At 35.2% G+C, this 24,254-nt stretch overlaps 1 protein-coding gene across 1 annotated transcript in view; it reads right to left on the bottom strand.

Annotated features, from left to right (window-relative positions):
• Positions 1 to 272: 272 nt before the first annotated feature.
• Positions 273 to 24,254, bottom strand: part of CPNE9 (copine family member IX) — a gene marked incomplete at its 5' end in the record, with an annotated part of 46,590 nt that continues 22,608 nt past the window's right edge. Inside the window, 7 exons of the mRNA XM_010179107.1 lie at positions 273 to 404; positions 2,382 to 2,563; positions 3,292 to 3,338; positions 11,553 to 11,614; positions 14,273 to 14,326; positions 17,260 to 17,335; positions 18,824 to 18,865. Of these exons, the coding sequence (XP_010177409.1) occupies positions 273 to 404; positions 2,382 to 2,563; positions 3,292 to 3,338; positions 11,553 to 11,614; positions 14,273 to 14,326; positions 17,260 to 17,335; positions 18,824 to 18,865 (595 nt within the window). The remainder of the gene's footprint in view (positions 405 to 2,381; positions 2,564 to 3,291; positions 3,339 to 11,552; positions 11,615 to 14,272; positions 14,327 to 17,259; positions 17,336 to 18,823; positions 18,866 to 24,254) is intronic.

The raw sequence follows: 24,254 nt of genomic DNA on the forward strand, positions 1-24,254 counted from the left end.
ATTTTCTTTAGTTACGATTTCTCCTAAGATTTTAACACAGGGTAGATCAACTGGATCACCTGAATTTATTTTTAATCAGAAATCAAATTCTACATAATACTAGCACATGATCTTCAAACCTACTCAAAGGTACAAGTTAATCATGTTAGACTGGATAAATAAAACAACTGTAAATACCTTTTTCAATGTTTAACATCATGCAACTGTTAGCCTTTTATATGTGATAGTTGTACGGACAATAAGAAGTTTCTGCAGAGTACCTGTTGTGGTGCTTACCTGGCTACATGATTAATTACAGGAGCAAAGTTTGTTGGTCCATAAAGCTGTACAGATTTTAGACTCCTGTAATATGCCTCCATTACACCATCAATTCCATGGCAGTATGGATTTTGAGGGTTTCCATTCTAATGAAAATAAGATATGATTAATCACTAAAAGTAATTATGAAGCAAAAATTATGTAGGTTAGCGAACATTTTTAAATGGCAAAGATTTAAGCATTCTAAACTCTTGAGAGAGTTTACTGCAAATGCCCAATGTAAGTGCCAGGACTGGTTGCCAGTGTTAACTGTCCAGGGAAGGGGGTTCTAGAAGCCTCATGCTGAATGCAGTCTGAATCACTGGAACCGGTTCCCAGACATAAATATCATCTTAAATGGAATTAAACAGTCTTTCTTACCTGGAACAGTAACAGGCATTTCCCTGTGTGGATTTAAGGTGTGAATTACAGGGCAGATGTAAAACTAGAATCATGCTTAGGAGCACAATTCTGCCCCAGTGGATTTATTTTAAAAATGTGAAAAAAAGAAAGGATAGCCAGATCCTGATGTTCATAAACTATGTGAGTAGAAGGTAAGCTATAAATGTTTCATTGTTTTGGTACAATGTTTCTGCATTGGAAAACTGATTTTTGACCTTGTAGAAACAGATGAAGAAACAGGAACTTATTCTTTGGGAACCCACTGAAATGGCTGGGACTGTAAATTCTTTGGGTAGGCATTTTACTACCTATCTCCATAATGACTCTATAATGAGGAGACATTATATTTTTATACTATTTATATATACAATTTACAGATGACAATACAAACATATAAGCTAAATGCCAGATTAATGACCCATGTCAGTCCACACAAATGACCCATGTAAGGCTTCAGAACCTTCCAAATCACCTTACTCTCCTTCATGTGTCAACTCCTCATAGGCTTAATGTGCCAGTGTCTCATTCTGAGGTAGATGATACCTCCCTAGAGGGGAATACCTAGAAAAAAATCTAGAAAAGCAAAGAGGATTTTTCATGGAATTGATCTAGGATGTTAAAGAGAGTTCTGAGAACACTGCTTAGCATTACATGGGAGACATCTATATATGTTTATATACAGAAGAAGGAAAAAAAGACTGGTTCTTTTCCTGTGTAAAAGCACCACAATGCCTCATGAACTAACTGAATTAATTTTAGAAACAACTTTTAAAGCTGTAAGTAGGAATAAATCTGCTGTTGTACTAGCCTTAAGATTATATGTATCGATATGTTTGAACTTGCTACATGGAAGTCCAAATAATGTCTGTGATTCAAATGAATATCTGCAATTGCACCTGTTTTAAATTACTATCCATGTGGAAAACCGTTCCTTGAGATAAGACCTGTGACATTGTTTTCTAGCACTGACCGAGAGAAGAAATACACACAGATCTACAATCACCAGTCTTCTGCCATGTCTTTGCCTCTATGTAGTTAAAATTCACCTAATATACCTAAACTTGCTGTAATTCTGACAACTTTATCCTACTCACAGAAGAACAAAAAAAACTCAAAATAAGCAAGTAGATAAACATCCACACTAATCACAAGCATCAGTTATAACACATCAACTTTCGTGGCAAATCCTATTAGCTTTTAGGTTTGTAATTTAACTAGCACATGGAGCAGTCTCGGATTTGTCACCTCAGCTTATAGTCCACTTACTTATCTCTATGTCTCTAAACGAGCAGCTTGTAAAAGATAAAGAGATTCCAGAAATGAGAGGGAACAGTAAGAATAATAATGAAAGATTAACTTGGATCGTGAGTCACTCGCTTCTTAAGATAAATTAGCTTCAATCTGAATTCTTTCAAGCATCTGTTTCTCATGCTGTTACAGCAGAGATTAAAGACGATTACTTTTCTTTATTGCTATTTTTGGCCTACAGGGACTTATTGACTCTGGATTTCTCTTAGTAACTTCACTATGATGAAAAATTTTGAAGCAGCCTTTTAGATAGCAGAATTAGCACATTTTCTGTTTTTTACTTGTCCAGTAATTGCTTAAGACTGCAACTTTGGCTCCCAAAATTTTGTTGTAGTAAAGAAATTCAAATAATATAGAAATATTTATTTACTTACCAGTGCAAATTCATGTGATACTCTTCCATCTGGAGGCAGTCTTGCTCCAAAACCTAGGGCTGGGAACATTTTATCACTATCGTAGTCCTGAATTATTTCACCTACTGCTTTCAGTGCCATGCCATAAGCATTCAGCTGATAGGGATTCATGTAGTGCAGTGAAGTAGGCTGTGAAGGGTTACCTGTTGAAGCAAGGATCAGGTTTACTTTAAAACTGAATCACTTCAAAATTTTCTCTCTTAAAAATGACAGAAATCTAAGAAAGCAGAAATTGAAAAGAAAATATAATTAAAAGCAAATGAACTTATATCCTATATATATAACTGTGGCTATATGTTTTAATAGGTTAACAGCAGTAGCTTTATCAGCATTGAAAGAGCAGCAAGAAACTGTGATTAGACTTGTAAATTTGTGTAAATTTATAGTATGATATAAACTTTTATGATGAAATTTACAAAAGTATTACGACATTTTCAAAGCAGTTTTGGAGGAAGATCAAAACCTATCTCTGCTCCACCCCACTTCAGCCTCACTCCACCTGATACTCCTTTCTTTTGGCCCTCTCAGTGAAGTCTTTTTAGTTAGACAGTTTTCACCCAGCAATAATAAAGAAACAAAAAAAAATCAGAAAGTACACACATACTTGCAAACTGCTCAAATTTATTCAATTTTATATGTAGCTTTTTCAATTTTTATCTGTTCTGTTTGCCCTGCTTTTCAGGACAGGAATTGGCCTCTGGTCTGTTGCTCCGCAAAATGGAATCCTGAATTCAGGTGATGCCAGGTATACGGATAATTAATAATAAAATGAATTTAAACAGAATACCGATATAGATTCATACAGACACACATGTACACTTAAAAATGAACACAGCACATACATACACAAGACATACATTTTTATTCTTACCATTTGAGGCTGTGAAATCAATAGCCACTGTGAAATTGATTTGGGTTCTGTAGGAAAAGCAAATACAAATCTGATTAATAGTCTTACTGTTACGTGCAAAAATAAAGAAGAGATGATGAAGTTGTTTGTGGACAAACTGTAGGACGCTAACTTTCTAATAGAGTAAATAAACACTGAAAGTACTCTTTTATAAGGTTCATGCCAAGAGCTAAACACTATCTTATTGACACACTGAAACTATTACTTTACTCCATCCTTCTTTTTTCCATTGTTTATGAAAACTCTGAAATCATTAATAAGGTTATTAACATCCATAAACATTATCAATTAAACAGTAACACGGATTTTTCCTTGGACAGACTTTAGCCCTAGTCATGGAAGACACTGACAAGGGAAGCAGGCTTTTACTAATCTGCTCTTTTTCTTACAACTAAAACTGTGTCTTCAATCAGAACATGTCTGAAAGCATCCTATGCATAAAACCTTTGCACAGGACATCATAGGTTTTGGCAGCAGATTTCTTTCATGTGAACATAGTCAGTATTTTGAGTGAGTGTATCACTCAAAAAAATTATTGGAATACAAAAGTAAAATTTGGAAGCAGGAATATAAAGATCTGTATTAGGAGCAGTAGTTAAATAAAGCCATTATCACGCATGGATCAGTTGTTAGAATAGATTTATTGTCAGAAAAATTAATCATTACTAGACTTTTACAGAGAGACAATCCAATTAAACACAGTTCTGTTCCACAGCTTCCTTCAGGACAAAATCCTGTTGTTCTGGAGATAATCTCTAGCTAGTAAGACTGTCAGGAAAAGAGTTTGTATGACCTTGAAAATTGACTTTTTACTCAGATTGAATCTTTTACATCTTCCTTCAAAATTTCTGCCTCTCAGTCTGTGCAACTATGAACTTAATGACCAAATTAGCAGAGATTAAAGCTCTTTGAGTGTTACTGAACAGATTTAACTCATGTACATTTAGATTAAACAGCAACAATCTGACACCTGGCCTTGCAGTAGTGGTTTTACTGCTCAAAGTGCCCAGAGAGAATACTATTTATTTCAAAAAAAGCTAGGTATGAAGAAAATCCACATGGAATCAGCCTGGAATATGTCCAAAAACACTGTGGCTTCAATACGGACTTCGAAAAAAAACCAAAACAGTGAAAGCTGCTGCAATCTCTGAGAAGTTCAGAGACCGAAGCTTTATGAAGGAAGTTTTCTGCCAATACTTCTGCATTCTACCTCATGCAGTTTCACCAAAAAAACTGTAACGGCATGACAAGTCAGACTGTGTTTGATTTGTACCTTACGGCTGCTAAATCCCAATGTCCTCCTGCACTGTCATTAACTGTAAGAATAAAGATGCTGAGAAGTGCATGTCAACTGGTTTTCTACCACCATCACTATCATGTGCAGAAAAGTTCTCTTTCAAAGATAAGAACAGGTTAGGAAAAACAAGAACAATAAAGTCTAATACAATACAATTTCTAGATTTATAGAGTCCTTATAGGCATTGTTAAGCAAAACTGCTTTTGGGCTATAATCTCCTGGTACGTAAATTTTAAGGGCTTTGGTGTGGTGCAATGTTTGAAGAACAAAACAAGACTCCTCCAAGCATTACATGTCAGGTACATCAAGTACAGAAATCCTTCAGTGTGCTGAAGAATGTGTCACTGAGGAAAAAAAACCTCAAACAGCTTTTCCTCTGCATAAGAACAGCAAAACTTATTTGTAAACTCATTTCCTGGATCAACTATTCTCATCCAATTGGTAAGAAGAAATAAGAGTTTCAAGGATTCTGAATTCAAGACAGAAACAAAAGAAAGCACAGTAAAAGAATATTTAAAAGGAAAATGGTTAACAAAGTAAAAGAGAAAATATTAAAACCACATCTAATGGCAAAAAGAATCATGTCAATTTTCATGTGGCTACAGGTAATAATTGACAGCATCAGTTTCTGGAATATTCCTCAAAGTGGTGTATCTGTATTAAACGTATAAAAAAAAAATACTGCTCCAGAGAAGAGAAACCCATCTGGTAAACTAGAAAAACTCCATCTCCAATTTACAATCCACTGTAATCTGGACTATGATTTTTGTCCAAGCAGAAGAGAATGCATGTTACAGTAACTGCTAATTTGACAGCTATAAAAATGATGTAAATTAAGATCAAAACAGATGTAGACATCTCTAGAATTTGTTTCCCTTTGTATGTATGATACTGCTATAGAAAAACATGCAAGAACTTAAACCAATTACTTGATTTAAACAATTTATAGATGATTGTACATAGATTAGATTTCAGTTTCCTAAATTTAGCTTCCTAATGTTATTTTAGAGCCCCTAGGGCTTATACTTACTATAGAATGGAAATTTTTGGAAGTCTAAAATGGCATTAAATGCCTATATAGTTCAGGAAACTGGATCTAACTCTTAATGCAGCTGTCACTTTGTATTATGGACTCAGGACCACAAAGAACATCATTCATGTCTTAGAGAGACCCAGGAAAGCTAGGACATACTCTGTTAAGGCAAACCTACACCGTGATGGCCTTATGTTTTCAATGGCCATCTTGTTCCATATATCAGACAACATATGTATGGAGAAAAGGAGGCTCAGGGGAGACCTTATCACTGTCTACAACTACCTGAAAGAAGATTGTAGCGAAGTGGGTGTCGATCTCTTTTCCCAGGTAACAAGCGATAAGACAAGAGGAAAGGGTCTCAAGTTGTGCCAGGAGAGGTTTAGATTAGATACTATGAAACATTTCTTCACTGAAAGGGTTATCAAGTATTGGAACAATCTGCCCAGGGAAATGGTTGAGTCACCATCCCTGGAAGTATTTAAAAGATGTGTAGTCATGGTGCTTAGGGACATGGTTTAGTGGTGGACTTGGCAGTGTTAGTTCTATGGTTGGACTCAATGAGCTTAAAGGTTTTTTCCAACCTAAATGATTCTGTGATTATGTACCAGAAATATCCCTCTGAATATAATCTTATGGAAAAGAGACATTGAAATCTAAGTTACACAAGACATCAGTGTTCATCAGTGAAGAAAGTATCTTAAAAGGAACAGTAACCTTCACCTCACAACCACGGAGCAGCCATTTTGTTTGTTTCTTTAGGAGGGCAAGGTGAAACCTATCATTTTCTAATAAGAGCTCTAACAGCACTGATATACATAAGGGAACAAACTAAGCCTGGATGAAGCTTTTGACTAGGCTTGATAACATTTGTAACAATTAGGGATTTTTTTAAACAGCACATTGGAAGGAAACATGAATTTCCAAGTTTCCTCCTGTGGGTTCTGAGTGACAACCAGCTGGTCTGTTAGCAGGGGGGAGATGTTTAAGGTTTGAGGACCACTTACTGTGCACAGCTCTAAAACAGAGCTAATGGAGTAACTAACGCTACCAAAAGGCTGAATCCTCTCCATGGCATTTAAGTCCCCAGTGACAGTTATTTTATAATTTCTTCTTTGCAGATGCTTATTTGGCCAAATGTTGTATCAACACAAAGAAGATTTTTCTGATAAATGATTGAGATCTTCCTCTTATATAGTCTCATTATCCTTATTCTCCAAGGATACAAGAAATATATGGTAAAGCCTCCAAAATATGTAGCTATCACAGCTCTTGCTTCATAACTGTATCACACACTAGGTCTCCAAACATCAAATAAGTGCACCACTACATATATATATAGAATAGCTATCATGAAAGGAGTTCTAAATTTCCATTTTGACCATCGATGATGCAGTACAGTTCCATTCAAAATGTATGTTGAAAACCCTTAGAATCCAAACAACATGCGGGTGTTCATTTCTAAAAACCTGGATAAAGGTAAGGGTTTTAACATGATGGGAGGAAAACATTTCCTCTTATCTTCCACTAATCTGGGACAGAAGAGATGACTTTATATTTCTGAGTTCCAAAATTATTCAGCTCCTGAATTTTATTGATTTACAAATGCCTAGAGTAACTTGTTAGCTCTCTCCCCATTCTAATAAGACAAAGAGGCTAGAAACTTATAGGTATTTATAATATTTATTTATATTTCTAGTTAGAGTATAAACTAACTGTTTGAAAGTCATTCCTGTAAAACAGGACAATTTGAATTGCATTCCTCTTCAAGGCCACATCCCTTACATTCCTGAGCTTATTCATGTATTTGGAAGTGTTTTGATAGGAATAGTTATTAACTGGTAGGTGGCAAGGGAAATCTGATTTTGAAATATACATTGATTTTTAGCACAACATACCAATTTTAAATGTGGGAAGGTCAGGGTGGCAAAATGGGTGATTAAGTATTAAGATGTAAGGAAAAGCCAGTTACTAAGTTGGCAGCACTTGATGTAATATTCAGATGCAGAAGCTACATCCACCTCTTTCCTGCCACACTACTATAAAATCCAGTGTTATGTAGTAAGATGAAATTAGAATTTAAAGGCAAACTTCTATTTCATTCCTCTTCTATTAAAAATAATAGTCCCATTAATGATACTTATAATGGAATATCCCAATTAAACAGATGCAGACTCAAAACATAAATGAAATCAATACTGTAATTCCAATTTGTCACAGTTAAAGCCGTCAAGGTTTCTATTAATCAGTATTTGTTCTAGACACCCCAAATCAATTACAGTGGAAGTCCTAAACATGAAGTATTTCATAAACATCAATTTATGGAAGAGCCAATACTGTGCCTATTGCAGCATCAGTGTTTTCTTTCCCTTGCTTAATTAAATGGAAGAAAGATAGGGAACTGAAAAACCAATTTTGGAGGACACACTTGATGGGAAAACAGACTGATTAATGACAAAATCTTCTCTTTCCTCCTCCTTCAGAATCTGACAACTGGACTGTAACTGCTATGTAGTAGTACTAAATGAGCTGAATGAAGGAAGAGAGAAGCCGACAAAATCGCTCTGAGTCTCAGCCTTCTGGTAATGTTTGCAAAACCGTATATGTTGCAGAAAGAAAGGTAACATTTTATACAAGTACTTCTACAGTTTTCACCGGCCTGTACGTAGAAATAACCATATGAATCACTAAGCAAGACTCTATATAAAAAAATTAAATTATAAGTATTACTGCTCATACTTTTAAGCACAGAAAATTCTACTGAATTATACTCTTTTTATATAAAAGAGAAGAAAAAAGTTTAATGGGTAATTATAAATACCAAAGGTTGACTTTCAGTTACAGAATTAAATACAAAATATCACTAAGAACAAAATATTTGTATTCAAAATTTCTATTATTTATCTATAGAATGTTGATAATTAGGTTAACCTGTATTGTAACATCTCAGTGAGAAATGTGATAAACCAACCTAAAAATACTACATATGTACACGCTGTATTTTTTTCTTTCCAAATTTAAATATAAAACTTAATTCCTCAGGTCTCTTATACACATTCTTCTTGTAGAGATAAATTTTGAATGAATGGGGAGTAAGACTATCGTGGCGTATATGTACAGCACTCTTCAAAGAACAAACAGCTACACTAGACATAAAACTGTTTCTTCATGCATTTGTATATACATATACTTCATCCAACACAAACTTTTGGTAAATATGGACGGATGACCACATTCTGTTTCTGTTAAAGCTCACAACAGGAATGTTCCTGAAAAAGGCAACACCAGTCCTAATAAAAGTAACTTGTTTCTCTCAAACTCTAGGATTCCATACTAAAAGAAGAACACTTGCACAAATCAGAAGGGCTCCACAACAGATTGACAATGACTGTTCATACAGAAATCACATGCAGAACTTTGATGCTCCAAGTACTCTTCTGTTACCTCAAGTATTTGTCCATCTGTTACTCACAGAGATTCAAAGCACGCACAACAAGCCATACAACTAACTGGAAATCAACTAAAAAATTAAAGAAATAGCTGGTTTCCTAACCACGGCAATAGGTGCCTCAGGAACAGCTTGTCAAGCAAACCTGCTGACAGAATTCTCTACAGCACATAGAGTCAACATATTCTTCAGATGTTAAAGATGCAGCAGTACCTTGACAGCATGCCTGACCTATATTAGGAAGTTTTACCTTTGCTAAACTGTAACAGATTCTGATGCAGTCGACAACTGAATTAATTCCTCTCTGAGGAGACACTGTAGGATCCAAAGAGTGCAAACATAAAGAAGTATTCCAGCAGCAGTGTTTCCAGTTAACTGAACTGAACTGGAGGTAAGGATAGCAATTCTTCAAGAGCTTGATAGTTTGCAGTCCTGAAGCATTTTGGAATGAAGTGCAGGGATCCTAAGTGTACTAAAAAGTCTTTTAATGGCCCTAAACAGAGTAATCTCAGCCCTCTACCACATGCCCCACCATTGGCTCAGGACCCCCACTTCAGCTCAGCCTTCAGTCCCTGCCTGAGCTATGGACTCCAGCTCAGCCAAGCCCATGCCTGGCCGTGGACTCGATTAATCCAGACTCTGACCCATGGACTGGCTTCCTGGCTTGATCTCCCTGCCCTGATCTCCCTGCCCTGATCTCCCTGCCTTGTCCACTACAAGCCTGTCTGGCAATTGCTGGACCTGATCCTGACCCAGATCTGTGTTTTGCCTTCCTGGCCTTATCACCACAAACTTCCCTGATGATCTGGACTCCTAATTGAGCCTGGCCACCATCCCTGGGCCTGCCCTGCTTGCCTTGCCCACGTCCTGTATTAATTGGGCCCTGGTTGGTGACACCCTGCCCTGCCAGCCATGCTACCCAGCTCCACTCCCAGCTCTCCAGCCATTCTCGAGAGAGACACAGCTCCTTCCCTCCACTAATGTGTCCCACTACTTACACAGCCCGGTGATGGGGCTATACAACTCCCTCTGAAGGTCACCCATAACCCACCCTGTGTACCATACCACATTGTGATATCCAACAATCAAATCTGAAATGTTGCAAAGGCTCTGCATCCTATTCAAATGAGAAAATAACGTTCAGCCACCAAAAAGCAAGCAAATGAGCAAGACAAATAACAAATTTCTCCAAAGATACCAAATAAGAATTTTAAAGAGAATACATCTACATCCATGTTAAAAACCTTAATTAAGCACTCACATTTTTAAGTACTATGCATTAAGTATTCTTGTCAGGTTTAGTATTAATGAGTCAAAAGACACAGTGTTTTGAGATACACAACAGACTGAATTCACCCTTAGTGAAAATATTTATTTTCTTGGATGGAGATCAAACAGCAGGGAATTTGGATTTTCTAAGTTACCAGTTCAGTATGGAGCACAACCTGAGGCTGCTGTTTTTCAAAACCTTGAATGCAATAGCAGTCGACATAGCTTAATGACAATTTATCTGTAGCTAACAATTAAGATTGGGGGCGTCACTTTAACTTAATGAACTTCAGTGATGAATGTGGTAAGAATAAACTTTAAACACATTTTCATCTGTAGGATTACCACTCTTGGGAACAAAGGCAGAGCCCTATATTGCTACTGCCACAACACAACACAACACAACACAACACAACACAACACAGACTTCTTTTTTATTTCAGCTGGAGCCTGGTTGAAGACTGTTATAAAACAAAAAAGTAAATTGTTTCTTCACAGTCAATAAATGCTCTAATATAAATGTGGACCGTATATTCAGATTATATGCCTCAAAAATGAATATTAAGTGCCTAGGAAAGTATAACAAATTATTTCCATTTATCTTAGAGAAGAATTGTGTTCTGACAGGGAAGTTAAGAGCCAGAAATGTCTGAGATTCAATCTCATTTCCAGGCATGTTCTAGGGTAAGCCATTTGATGCTTCTGTCTCTACTTCCCTTTTGGAAAATAACGATAAATGAGCAATTGTGTTACAAATTTTACATAAGTAGTATTGAAAAAATGTCTTTAAAGGGGAAAGGCTCCAAATAAATGCCAACATTAAATGCAACACAGGTGAGTGTAATGAGAAGAAATAATACAGTATTTTACTAATACAGTAGTATATAGAAAATTCCCATTTGGTTAATCCAATTTTCACTGGCTTATCAGAGGTCATTACTCAGTCTCTGTGTTTTAGTACTAACACTTATTCCAACATAAGTGAAGTTCCATAACTTAACTTACATCAATAGCTATCTGCAGGCTTTATGTAGAGAAGTACAGCCTCTAAAATGAGGAAACAATACAGCTCTTTACAGATACCTGGAGTCATCATATGCAAAGTACATATACAAATTATTAGTGGATTACAATGAGACTGTGAAAAGAAGAAAGGTTTGTTGCCAATCACATACCCGCCTTTAATATAGTCAAGGAATGAAACTTCTGTTTCAATTAGGAAGGAAAGCAATGTTACCTGAAAGCAAATAAGAGAGTTAGATGTGAATTGTCATTTCCCAGTTGAACAAGTGAACATAAGCACAAGTTGAACATAAGCACAATGTTTTTGGAGCTCTATCCTTAAGATGTAATTTTCTACATTATTAGGGAAAAAAGAAGATTTAAAAAATATGAAACCATTTCAATAGGCAATTCTTGAAACAGAAGAGACAAATTTGGAAATACACTACAATTGCCTTTTTTTAAATTACTTTTTTGTATTAAGCAAAAGAAAGGGATAGAAGATTGTATTCCAGGGCAGGTTACCACATTCATGTCTGCTTTTCGCTGTGCACTACATCTACACACAAGAATGCAAAAATCCAATAAAATATATGTATATATGAAATACATTACAATTTTTAAAGTAGAATATATAAAAATGCAAAGGTAAGAAATTTCTTCAGTCCGAGCTTTCATCTTCAGAAATGGTACAGGTCCAAAATGCAGACAGTGGTCTAAAGGTATTACTGACAATTCCAGCACTCGAGTCACAGAAGTATAAACTCAAGTGGAAAAGATCCAGCATTTAAGATCTTCATATGCCACACAATGTTTATGAAGCAAGGAATTAAATCCAAATTATTTTCATTTTATTTAAAAAATGACCAAAAAAACTCTCTCACAAGTACATCAGGCAGTCATTGAAAACTGCTTAAGTAACTACTCAAAGGAAATTCACTGATAATGATACAAGGAATAAAAAGGGGATGAAAGTTTGTCAGAAAATTTTATTTGCCTCCAACTCCAGCAAAATATAAAAACTGAAAATATTGCTATATTGTAAACTTGGACTCAGAATGAGATTACTCGCAGTAATTTCGTCTTCTATCCTACCTTCTTCCTCACAGGTTCTCTGTGTTTCTTAGTGACTTATAAAGTTGAAAAGCATCAAATTACCCTTCTAGTTGAGAATAGAAGACCATAACGAAGTTCTATCAGACTATCAGTAGCACAGTTTTGTATATAAGACTGAAATTTCTATGCATTTTTTCACTGGACACAGTCATTGTAAGGTTTCATCTGTTACTACAGCTGGTCATGTTGTTCCTAATTAGTTTAAGCAAATGTTTTCAGTGAATCTGATTTTAAAAGGTAAAACATGGAAACACAACACTCTTCCAAAGTGGCCAGTGTTTACTTCCATACAGACAATGTCTACCAATATTCCAAGTCTTATAGAATGAATTTTCAATTTCACTACTTTTCTTTTTCAAAACTAATAATGTATTCTGAAACATTTCTGCTTAGTATGTAGTTTGTCCGTCTGAATTTAAAATGACTCCTTAAGTAATAACAAATTGACACGGCTACTGTAGGCACATAGTCCGTGAAAGCAGCAGTGAGGTAGCAGTCAATGATCTATATCCACTTTACTTAAAGTTTTCCAGAAGCCAACTTCCCATTAGTGAGAATGATGGTCTTGGTGCCTCATCTGAAAATTTAGAAATCCGTCAGATAAAGAGTATCTTGGCTGAATGACAGAAACAAAACAAAACTGCAGGCAAACACAAAGGAAAGTGAAAATTTGGAGAAGCATAAGGGAAATCTGAAGGACTAACAGAAGTAAGGGAAAAAGGGGGCAAAGAAGACTTGATAAAGAAAGTAAGTTACAAAACTAACAGTAGAGAACACTGGTAGAGAAGGAAAGAGGAAAGAATATTGTTAACAGCTGTTTATTGGAAATTTCCATGTAACTTGAGACAGAGGATAACAAGATACAGTTGATTCTGTCTGTTCAAACATGAGTAAAATATGTTTTTTTCAAATGTAGACAGATGCACGTAAAGGTGTTAAAATACTTAAAAACGAAAATCACCAGGAAAATTGAACATGTAAATGCATTTTTTCTGCTCTTCTGTACCCTAAGCCAGATTTCATATCTACAATTTTGAGTAGATTTACTTTTAGTATTAATTTAAAGCAATCACTTTTCATAAGTTTCTGACTCACTAATTTAGCGTAACAGAACTTTAATGCTAAACCGTAGTAAAAGGAACACATTAGCAAAAAGTAAATTACCTAATGAATCAGATCTTGTAAGGTAAATTTTCATGGAGAAGTTGCTTCTGCCTATGTTTTAACAATTTAAAGCAGAGGTACAAAATAAGTGTTTCTTTTCCTACTGATGAACAGACTTATACAAGAATGCAAGAATGTTAACACATTCCTCCAAGGCTAGGGTTCAGAATAAAAGCTGCCCTACTGACGTCAGTGGAACTGTTCATGTGGAAAAAACCCTAAATGCTGGATGTGCTTTCAAAAAACATATATCTGATCATGTTTTCAAACCTATACAAGTCTTCAAATTAAATTTAAAAATAAGATTTTCTTTTAAAAGTGTAGAAACGTTTTAGATAAAAATTAGTAGGGTTCAGTCCAATAATTTAAAGAATCTGACTGAAATTTTGGTATAACTAATTTTGTAAAACATGGACAACTTAACAGCAGACTTGGACACAGTTTTTATCAGATTCTTCAAATTAAAAAATTCTGAAAATGAATGCTGTCTAAGAGTAAATTTGTTGTGGGCTTCAAAGAAGGTTATATTCTAATCCTATTAAATTACAAGTCAACTACGCTCTCTTTCAAGAGAAAAGCAAAGCATCCAGTAACATAAAATACATTTACTTACTGTTCCAGAATTAACATACTTTTTCTTTTTTCCTTTTTTCTTCGGATTTATTACCTAGAAACACAGATACAAATATTAAAGCAGTATGATTTATGATTTAACATAAAGATAAGCATTAAGATACTTGCAATGCAGAAAGCAGTCTATTTTCAGTGGACTCTAAATTTATTCAGCATACTGTTTACTTATGCACCTCTTTGCTGCAATATATGCATATTTGAAAACTGGTGAATTTATCTTCATGGTATCTGCTATGTAGTAAGCCAGTGCTGTTATTCACATTTGACAAACAGGGAACCAGAGCAACAGAGGTGAGCGTTCATTAAATCTGAGTGCTCAGTGAAACACTTCTGTGGATTTTCACAAGATTCTGCATTTTTCTGCATTCCTGATTCCAGTATTTCTGTGTACTGTGTCACCACTTCTTCATCTCACAGTGCACCTCTTCATGCTCCAGTTAATCTGTTTCCAACTTCTCCTCAGTAATATCTGAGAAACACGAGAGTTGTTCTACTCCTGGTTTCTGTATTTGGTGCAATGACAGGATCTGGCTGACAGGAAGAGCAACTGGGGGTACAGATCATACTTTGCCAGAATAGAAACTTGTCAGTAATTTTACAAAAAGGGCACAGACCACCACCTGACTGGTGTACAGGAGTTGTGGAGGCTTAGCGCACTCCCCATACACAAGAATCTTCACAGAACTGGATTACAAAGCATTAAACAATTTTCTTGAATGTCTTGAACTCACACCTATATAATTGATCACTGTAGCCACCAACAAAAATTGTTTCCCTTCTGAGTACCTACCCATTCAAAGGCAAGTTGCAGTCAGTTTCATTACATACACATTAAAATGTACTCCTGCTATTTTCAAAATTGCACATGGAATTGGAAGCAAAACATTATTTTGTTAATTAGGTTGATCAACTATCTCCTTATAACTAGGAAACTCAAATCCTTGTGGCTTATTGCCAAGTTTTACTGTAAACTACTCACAGATGTTCTGTGAATGACAAGAAATGAAAACATTCCCAATTGAAATCTTAGTCACTCAACTGCTATAAAATATTTAAACAATTCTGCCTGAAGATCAGAAAAACAGCAATACACGTCTTCCAAAAATTCTCCCTCCAACCAAAATGGAATTACATTTAAAGATCATATTCCTTGCACAACATTGAACAGCTGTGAAATGTAAAGCAGAGATAGTTATAATTTGAGATCTTTAGTCCAAACAGGATAAATGAGAGCGACTCTTTCTTTTCCTCCAGTACGCCACACAGTTATCCAGTAAGTATTATTCAAAGCTTTTACTGCCTTACACATATACAAGCCCTTTAATACTTAAAAAAACCTCAAATAACCCCTGTCTCTCCTATTAACAGTGTCTTGACTGGTAAGCAATGGATTAAATCTGTGTAATGGTGGTTTATAAACAACACAGTAATTCTTATTGAACCAGAATCTTAGCCAGAAAGTGACTCCTGCTGGCAATTCCCCAGAAAAGGATGAAGGTAACAGACTGCCTGCCTGCCCTGTGGCCCTTCATTCCCAGCTCTCCAGAATTCAGTGGTCAGGCCTGAGTTAGCAGCATATTTCTTGCCAGCAGTCATTAAATGCAAAAAGGAGATTCATTTGAACCTTCTGCTTCAAGTAACTTGACAATTGGCTTCTTAGGAATTGTGAGTAAATGCACTAGAGCTTGGAGTGAAATATCATGAGAAACAAGGCATCTACTTGGGATCAAAGATGAATTAAATCACAGCTTGTCTCTCTCCTACAATTCCTACAATTTATTAGTCTCTGAAAGTCTTACGTCCCTGCAGTAACCTGGGAAGCTACATGAACTCTTTATTTAAAAAAGGTCAATTGAAAAGAGCTTGTTACAGTAATGTTTCTACTAATGTGACAATATGGGCCACCTACTCAAACACAAATTTCTCTACTTGCCTTGGTCAAGTTTGTAAATACAAAGCAATTAAAAAAGAATTTGGCCAGTCTCTTTTTTTCTGATATTGCACAGGCTGATCAAGCAGAAGCAGTACCGAAGTACAGAGGATTGCAATGTGGGGAGGCAAACATGAGATGCTCAGGAAATGTATGCAATTGCTGGGAGTAAGATATTGACAGTATATTGAAGAAACTCCAAAATTACTTAAGATGTTATGACAGAATATTCATGGTAGGGTAGGAGTCACGTCAGTGATACAATAGGAGAGGTCATTTTTACTGCACACAGTAACCTGTGCGGTGATACTATCCATAGGAAACTGCTGTAAATTACAGTAACTCTGGGGTTGATCTTGGATCTAAAGAAGAAAAAAACCCCATGGCACCTTTGCTCATCTTCAAAATAAAAGTGCAGGACATAATTGGAGCACCCTACTTCCCTACCTTGTATTAGTGTTTGCCTACACCATCATATCTGTGGGCATCTGTATTAGGAAAACGAATTTTTACAGAATACTGTGAGTACATATATATCAACGCATATACAAGTCTAAATTCAGGCTCTCCTACTTGTAGCCCTGCAACAAAACTCTGAAGATTCTAATGTCTGCATTTAAGATCAAAAGCATGTGACTGCATCTGATGAAGGAATCACCAGATATTCTTGGAATAGGAGAAAATAGCATACAACACATGTGACCATTAGCAAAAGGAGAAAAAAACTGTCCATACACAATTAGGGGTAATCCAGTATTTGCTCCAAGTTATGTCATACCAACCCAGCTGCTTGAAGTGCTCTTCTTGCCCTACCACAACCCAGCATACATACACATGCACACATACCTACTTGTCTTTAAATCTTTTTATGAAACAACACTTTTAGATTCTCTGTTCTTCTTTTAAAAAGAGAAATGTGAAGTAACTGCAAACTTTTATTTTGAAAAGCACTGTGCAGATTTGACCGGTTTGCCATGAAAACATTGGAAGTGTTCTCATGTACTTCCTGAAAGTGAGTAAGTACTCACAGTACTTACCTCATACACGTTGAACTGAGATTGCCCTCTTGACAACTCTCTGTAACTTGTTGTGAATTCTCCGATGAAATCATGGCTGTATTAAAAAAAAAAACTTTTAGTCAAATGCACAGCATTTAGTAATTTAAATGTGTACTACATCTATTCATGAAAAAAAGAAGCATAAGCAATATAAACTTACACCAAAGAAAGGAGCAATGGCAAAAGATACAATTTGCTTTAAAAAATCTTTGCTTTTCTTCTTTCTTGTGTGTTCACTCTACTAGTAGTAAAAATTTAGAGATTAAAAGTGTTTGCTTAAATCTTTCCAAGGGCTTCTGTTTAACTTAGTTGCACAATGAGGACTAGGTTGTAAATTAGTGATCTGACCCCAATGTAAGCTTACAGAATCTGAAACTGGCTTCATGACGGAACCAAATAGACATAAGTATAAGCTAAGAAAGCTGAAACTATTTTTGGACCTCGTCAGCAAGGAAATGAATGGCAGCACAGGATAAATTTGCCTATTATGATTACAAGATCTATTGGGCCACAGGAGCACAGTATCATCAGCTATAATACTAGAAGCAAACTGCATTAGCAATATTAAAGACATTACTGTATAGTAAGTAATATACTTTTTAAATTCCAATGTAAGTGCATATCCATTTATTTAAAAATATAAATTAATAGGAAAGTATTAAGACAAACCAACTTAAAGATTGAAATCAACATATTCTTGTATTACATACAAGTTCTAGTACCATGATTTACAAGTACAGCTTCTAACCAATACAAGCAGAAACATTTCTAAAAGAACAAGACGTATCAATCCAGTCAGCTAAAAAAGGTAATTCTATCTTGTTCATAAAAATAAAGGAATTTTGAAAAGCTAGTTTCTTCAGAAAAAAGGTATACTCAATACCGAAAGCAATTCTGAATAATAACACGTTGCCCCTCTTGAATTTAGCAACAGAAATTCCATGTATATTCCACCATCCTCTGCTTCGCAATTAAGTTACATAAAACCCAGGTCTTCCAACTCTAGAGTTTACAACAATGTTTTGCTGAAGAAAGGCATGAAAATGAACATTCAAATGCAATATGAATTATGATAATTAATAGGAAGTTTCTACATTGCAATATCTAGGTAGCCATGAAACAGCAATTGCAGGCTTAGGTATTTTATTATACTTGAAAAGCAACAGTATATGAAGCAGTGTTTTAAGCAAAATAAAACAGATTATAAAATGCATTATCCTTCTCTTCATACATATACATTAACTGATAAAATAATGAGATTCACAAAACTGATTTTACAGATCACAAAGCATTTGATCTTGCTTGTTCCATGTATGAGCATACACACACCATGTTTGAAATGGGTTAAGACATATTTACCACATTTGCAAAATAAACCAGCACTGTAGCACAGCAGAGCTTTTTTCCAGTACCTGTACGACTAATTATTGATAAATGCCATTGTCTAGTCCTGTTCTGGCCACTCTATATTTATATGTTTTTAAACATGTAGATAAATATGCATAGATAACCCCCAAGTTTAACAGCAGCATTAACGTCTTACCTTCCATCTCTATCCCAATCATACACTTCTACTTTAATTGTCCTAAAAAAAATAAAAACCACAACCCTATTAAAATATATATTAAAATATACCAGGCATGTCTTTAATACTTGTATTTTAATAGCATATAGGTGCATTAATTGTGCCAAATTCAGAAGACAGAATTTTCCAGTCATTTTTTACATGGCAGAAAATGGCAAGTCACTCAGGTTTCCCAATACATATTCATAAATTAATCGTAAAATACAACAGAAGCTAAGGAAACAATTAAACACACTGGAAGTTTAACCAAGATATTTTTATTTGCTGATGCTCTGAATTTTCTGTGGTTTTTTAAATAAATGATTCTTTAAACCTTAAAGTATTATCAAAATTTTTAGGAACACTAACAAACTTGAACTAACTGTGAAGGTTTCTTTGGTATATGCTATTAAAAGGAAAAGGGATATCTGCTGTGGGGTAGTAAGATCTTACAGAAAAATAAGTAATATATCCGGATAAGAGAAGAAGCGTGCAGAGACTGAGAGAGCCCTTATGAAAAAAAAAAATTAAACAGCAAAGTACAGTTTAAAAATAATGTTCATAAGTACAAAGTAAAGCACATTTAAAGCAATAAGGAATTCTAGTCCATATATTTTGAAAATAAATACTCCAGAATACAAGAAAACTTCAATCTGGCAGACAGTATTAAGCTCTTCTAAACATTGTGCAGTGGTTAAAAATGAAAACTCTCTGAGATCCACCCAACTTTTTGTGAAGGTCCTGTCTGTGGCTGCAGATGAAAGAAATTTGTAGTTTTTTAAAGACAGCACTTTTGGCCCTTAAACTTCCCCCTACCTCTCAATAGAGGAGGAAGTGGCTTTGCTATCTGACCAAAGAGGACAGAAAAGTGCAGCATCATTTTTAAAATTTAATTCCTATAAAGACAACAGGATAGTTGTTTAGTTCTTTTATCAGACCACCCTTGTAACCATCAGAGTATGCAACACAACCATGGCTCTGCCTGCCTAGGATGAAATGGGAGAAGCAGATTGTGGGGTATGGAGGGGAACATGGCACAGGCAGAGACTGGGTACCAGTTTTTCCCAAACTGAAAGACTGACCTGGACACTGTGGCAGAACCCACCCACCTCTCAGTGATTCAGGAGCTCGGGGCTAAGTTGAGTAATAAAATGTTAAAGTCTTCAAACACACAAGTATTCAGTGCAAACACTTTTTCAATAGGAGAACTAATTAGAATTTATTTCATTTAAATCAGAATTGAAAGCCAAAATAGTAGATTATCACACACAATATAATACATGTATCTAAAATATTTTTTCACTGTATAAAACAATAACTAATTGGCAAATTTTTAGAGAAAAGTCTCACGAAAAATATTAAGTATATAATGGTTTTATACAGTTTCTTGAACATCCCTCTAATGAATTCGTAACTGGATACTGTGTTAATTGGGATACTGAGACAGGATATCAAAATGGTTTAACTACAAGTATGATATAGGAAGCAAGCTCATGTACCTCCTGTGCATTACTTCACATTTAAGAGATTATACCTCTCTTGAGAAGAAAGGCCCAGAGAGTTGGGTTTGTTCAGCATGTAGAAAAGAAGGCTTCAGGGAGACCTTGCTGTGACCTTTCAATATATAAAGGAGGCTTATAGGAAAGATGGGGACAGACTTTTTACTAGAGCCTGTAGTGACAGAACAAGGGGGAATGGATTTAAACTGAAGGAGGGCAGATTTAGACTGGACATAAGGAAGGAATTCTTTACTGTGAGGGTGGTGAGACACCGGCACAGGCTGCCCAGAGCAGCTGTGGCTGCCCCCTCTCTGAAGGTGCTCAAGACCAGGTTGAACAGGGCTTTGGGCAACCTGGTCTGGTGAAAGATGTTCCTGCCCATGGCAGGGGGTTGGACTGCATGAGCTTTAAGGTCCCTTTCAACTCCAACCATTCTATGACTCTATACATATGTAAAACTTGCAAATGGAAGGTGAAAGTGGAAATGAATTGTTTCCCTTAGGAGTAAAGTATTAACTTTGCTCTGAGGACAGCTGTACTATTGTTGCTTTAGGGATGACTGGGAACAAGACAAAAATGTAGAAAACAAAAATCTCCCATGTACGAGGTCAATCTTATTTTACATACTTACTTGGAGAGTGGATTTCTTAAAATGCAAATAGCATAGAGCATATTATCATCATCATTATTAACGGAACAGGAAACATGTATTAGGATGGAGCTAGTAAGTAGTTTTATTAATATGCCTTCACTACATAAAGAGTGTGTGTGTGTATATGTGTATATACACATACATATATAAGAGTAAATGCAATGATCCAATCTGGCCTAAAATGAACTGAACACAGGATAGAAAAGTAACACCTCCAGACTTTCTATATTTCAAGCAACAACGTGCTTACTTTTATTCTTCAGAACAGTTTCAGATGAAGTCATCAGGTCTGTGGTATTAATAGAGGAGACAGGAATCTAAGCAATTACTTTATAATTCGCTTCCACGTAAGCTGCTCCCCATTCTTCCCATGAGATACAGTTGAATACAAGTTGAATATAATTTTCTTTACTAGTAAAGGACTCTTTGGGGATAAGGTTGATCAACAGCTGATACTATGTACACCAACCAATTCATGCCTAGATGTTTTTCACATTTTTTATGATATTCCAAATTAGGCAAAGGAGGAGTTGCTTGCTTTGGATTGCTTGCTTGCTTTTCAACTCAAATGTGATGGCTTTGACCACACCGTTTATTACATTTTATTTTTTCTTTGGAATTTCAATTTGGCGTTAAGTTACCTTAGAATGAAAACTGATTAAAGTTATTCTGTGGAATGAAATCAAGAACAGCTCCAAACCGACTTTATCCCACCAAGTATTTGACCCTTGAAAGGAAACCATATTTAAATTAGTAAGAAAGGAAGTATCACAGAGGTTTTTTTCCCTAGAGAACCATTATTTTATTTCCAGGTTTCAAAACCTGTTACTATTAAGATAGAGAGGACACACTGCTAAGTTAAGATTTACACAAGGTTTAGTGGGACTTGTTTTGAATTGTCTTACAAATCTGTGTTCAAATAGCCAAGTCATCCCAGAGAGAAAAATTGAATTATTAAGATAAATTCTTAAGATTTTCAAGATAAATTCTGAGAGGGATCTTCAGACATGCAACTTAAGAGTAATTCTTCCTTGAATAAAGCTCCTATCTCCTGAAATTTATTTCATATTAAAAGGATTGATCACAAATCTTGAGTTTTATCTATTTTTCATTGTGTGCAAGGTATTAAAAGGGCTTTCAAATCTCCACATACTGGTATTTTACCCTCTCTACATTGCTATTTTATCTTAAAGGACACAGTTTAGAGGATGGGTTCTCTATTTTAATTTAAAAAAATATTTAATTTTAAAAAATCAAGGTTAGAGAATGTTGGTGATTAGGATATCTCTGTCTTAGAACTTTTATGCAGAAAACATAGAGATACATCCCATCCTTGTGATGGCTGAAAACATACTGTATGACTACATAGTTTGAGAAAAATTTAGCAAACCTTGGCCTTTTCATAATGCAAAAGTAGACAGACCTTGCTCAAAAGCATACAGTAACTGAAGATTTACTCTCCCCAAAACTAGAATGAATGTTTACTGTGATATATTCTTACTAATGATATTATTTCCACCTTTCACATCTATCACAGAACCCAGAGCACCAAAATTTGATCTGTGAAACTCATTATCTGAAAGACACTTTTGGGGTTTGTCTATTTATGTATTACCAAGCTGAGTTTTGGAATCTAATACTTATCTTTAGAAATAAAAGTTTTCAATAAAAAACCCCAAATTTGGCTGCTTTTTCTGGACTATCAGATACTAATTTTAATTAATCTGACAGCTAACAAGTTTTTCTTGATTTGAAACACGATTAATGTTGGCGGGATGATGAAGTTCCATGGAGCTTTCTATTCATAAGGCATTCACTGGGCAAATTATGTTGAAAGCATTCAAAGTAGAATCAATATGAGAAAACAGTAGTTACACAATAATTTGAGGCATGCTATTATACTTTTTAATTCTCTTTTGGAATGCTGGAGTTATTTTAATATGCCTCCACCACAGTATCTTTTTTTAATTACTATGAAAACCTTTTTTCTTTAATATGATAAACAGTGTAGCATCCAGAGACTAGCTTCATATGCACTATTTTGCCCATGCATTATGCACATGAACCCATAAACAAGTTAAAAATTCTATTTGATTAGAATGTACTTATTACAAAATTGCTGCATTTTCATTGCATCTAATTGAAAGAGTAACCAATGTGGCTGACAACGACTGTATAAAGCACTTTACAAATAGAGTATTAGCAATGTAAGAGAATCCTTTTCCCTTCAGGTTGAAGGAGCATGACACTAAGTACTGGAAGAGAATCACAGATCAAATAAAGTAGCTAAGATCCAATAGGAAAAACTAAAAATGGCCATTTCTCCCCCCAAAAAAATCCCAAAACAATAAACAATACCACTTTACTAGGGGGAAAAAAATCACAAGTCAATTAGCTTTTGACTTTTAAATAACCAACTTATACAGACAGAGCTTCAAATTTATTACTGTGAAAGCATTCTGCTTATCTTAGTGCATTCTGCACTTCTTAGTCTCCTGCTTCTTCGTATTGACTCCTGAGATTCAGTCAGTTGATTCAAGAGTTGGTTTGTTTATCCCCTGGGATCAGCTGGTAAATTACAAGTTCAAGGAATGCCTTCCGAGAAGACAAGGCCTTCATGGTAACTGATGAAAATAATTTTGGTGTACACATTCCACTAAATAATTAGCTTGATAAAGTAATGCAATAGAGTTATGACACGACAAAATCTTGTACTACAGTAATATAAAAAATGTACATGAATGGATAGTAATCACATACATGGAAGTTGAAAATAAAAATTCAGGTAGAAAAGTAGCTACTTAAATTCCAAATTAAAGATTGTTTCGAAGACACATTCACAGGAAAATTATCCATTTGAGAAAAGTCTTACTGAATTAACATGCCCATTTTTAAGGAGTCTACAAATATCCATTGTTTCTCAACTTAACTAATTTACTCATTATTATTGGTAAAATATTGATTAAAACCGTGGTATTACTACCATGCTTTCCAAAGATGGATGCTTTTACACAGGGTCACTGAAATCTTCAAATCTGAACAAGATGATGATTGCCTTCTGCATTTCTCACTTACTTACCTATATATTTTAAAGGCTTTCATTTATAAGCATCCTCTGGCATTACAATATCACACAAGGAAGACAGATCATAATTGGTTTTCATTGAAACATTATGAAAAAATACTTATGTACACTAGTAACAGTGACCATTCTTCAAAGTAGTCTTTTCTTTCTAACTGTTTCTTAATCCCACCATAG

The sequence above is a fragment of the Mesitornis unicolor genome, unplaced genomic scaffold, assembly GCF_000695765.1.
Source record: "Mesitornis unicolor isolate BGI_N332 unplaced genomic scaffold, ASM69576v1 scaffold17152, whole genome shotgun sequence".
Lineage (NCBI taxonomy): Eukaryota > Metazoa > Chordata > Aves > Mesitornithiformes > Mesitornithidae > Mesitornis > Mesitornis unicolor.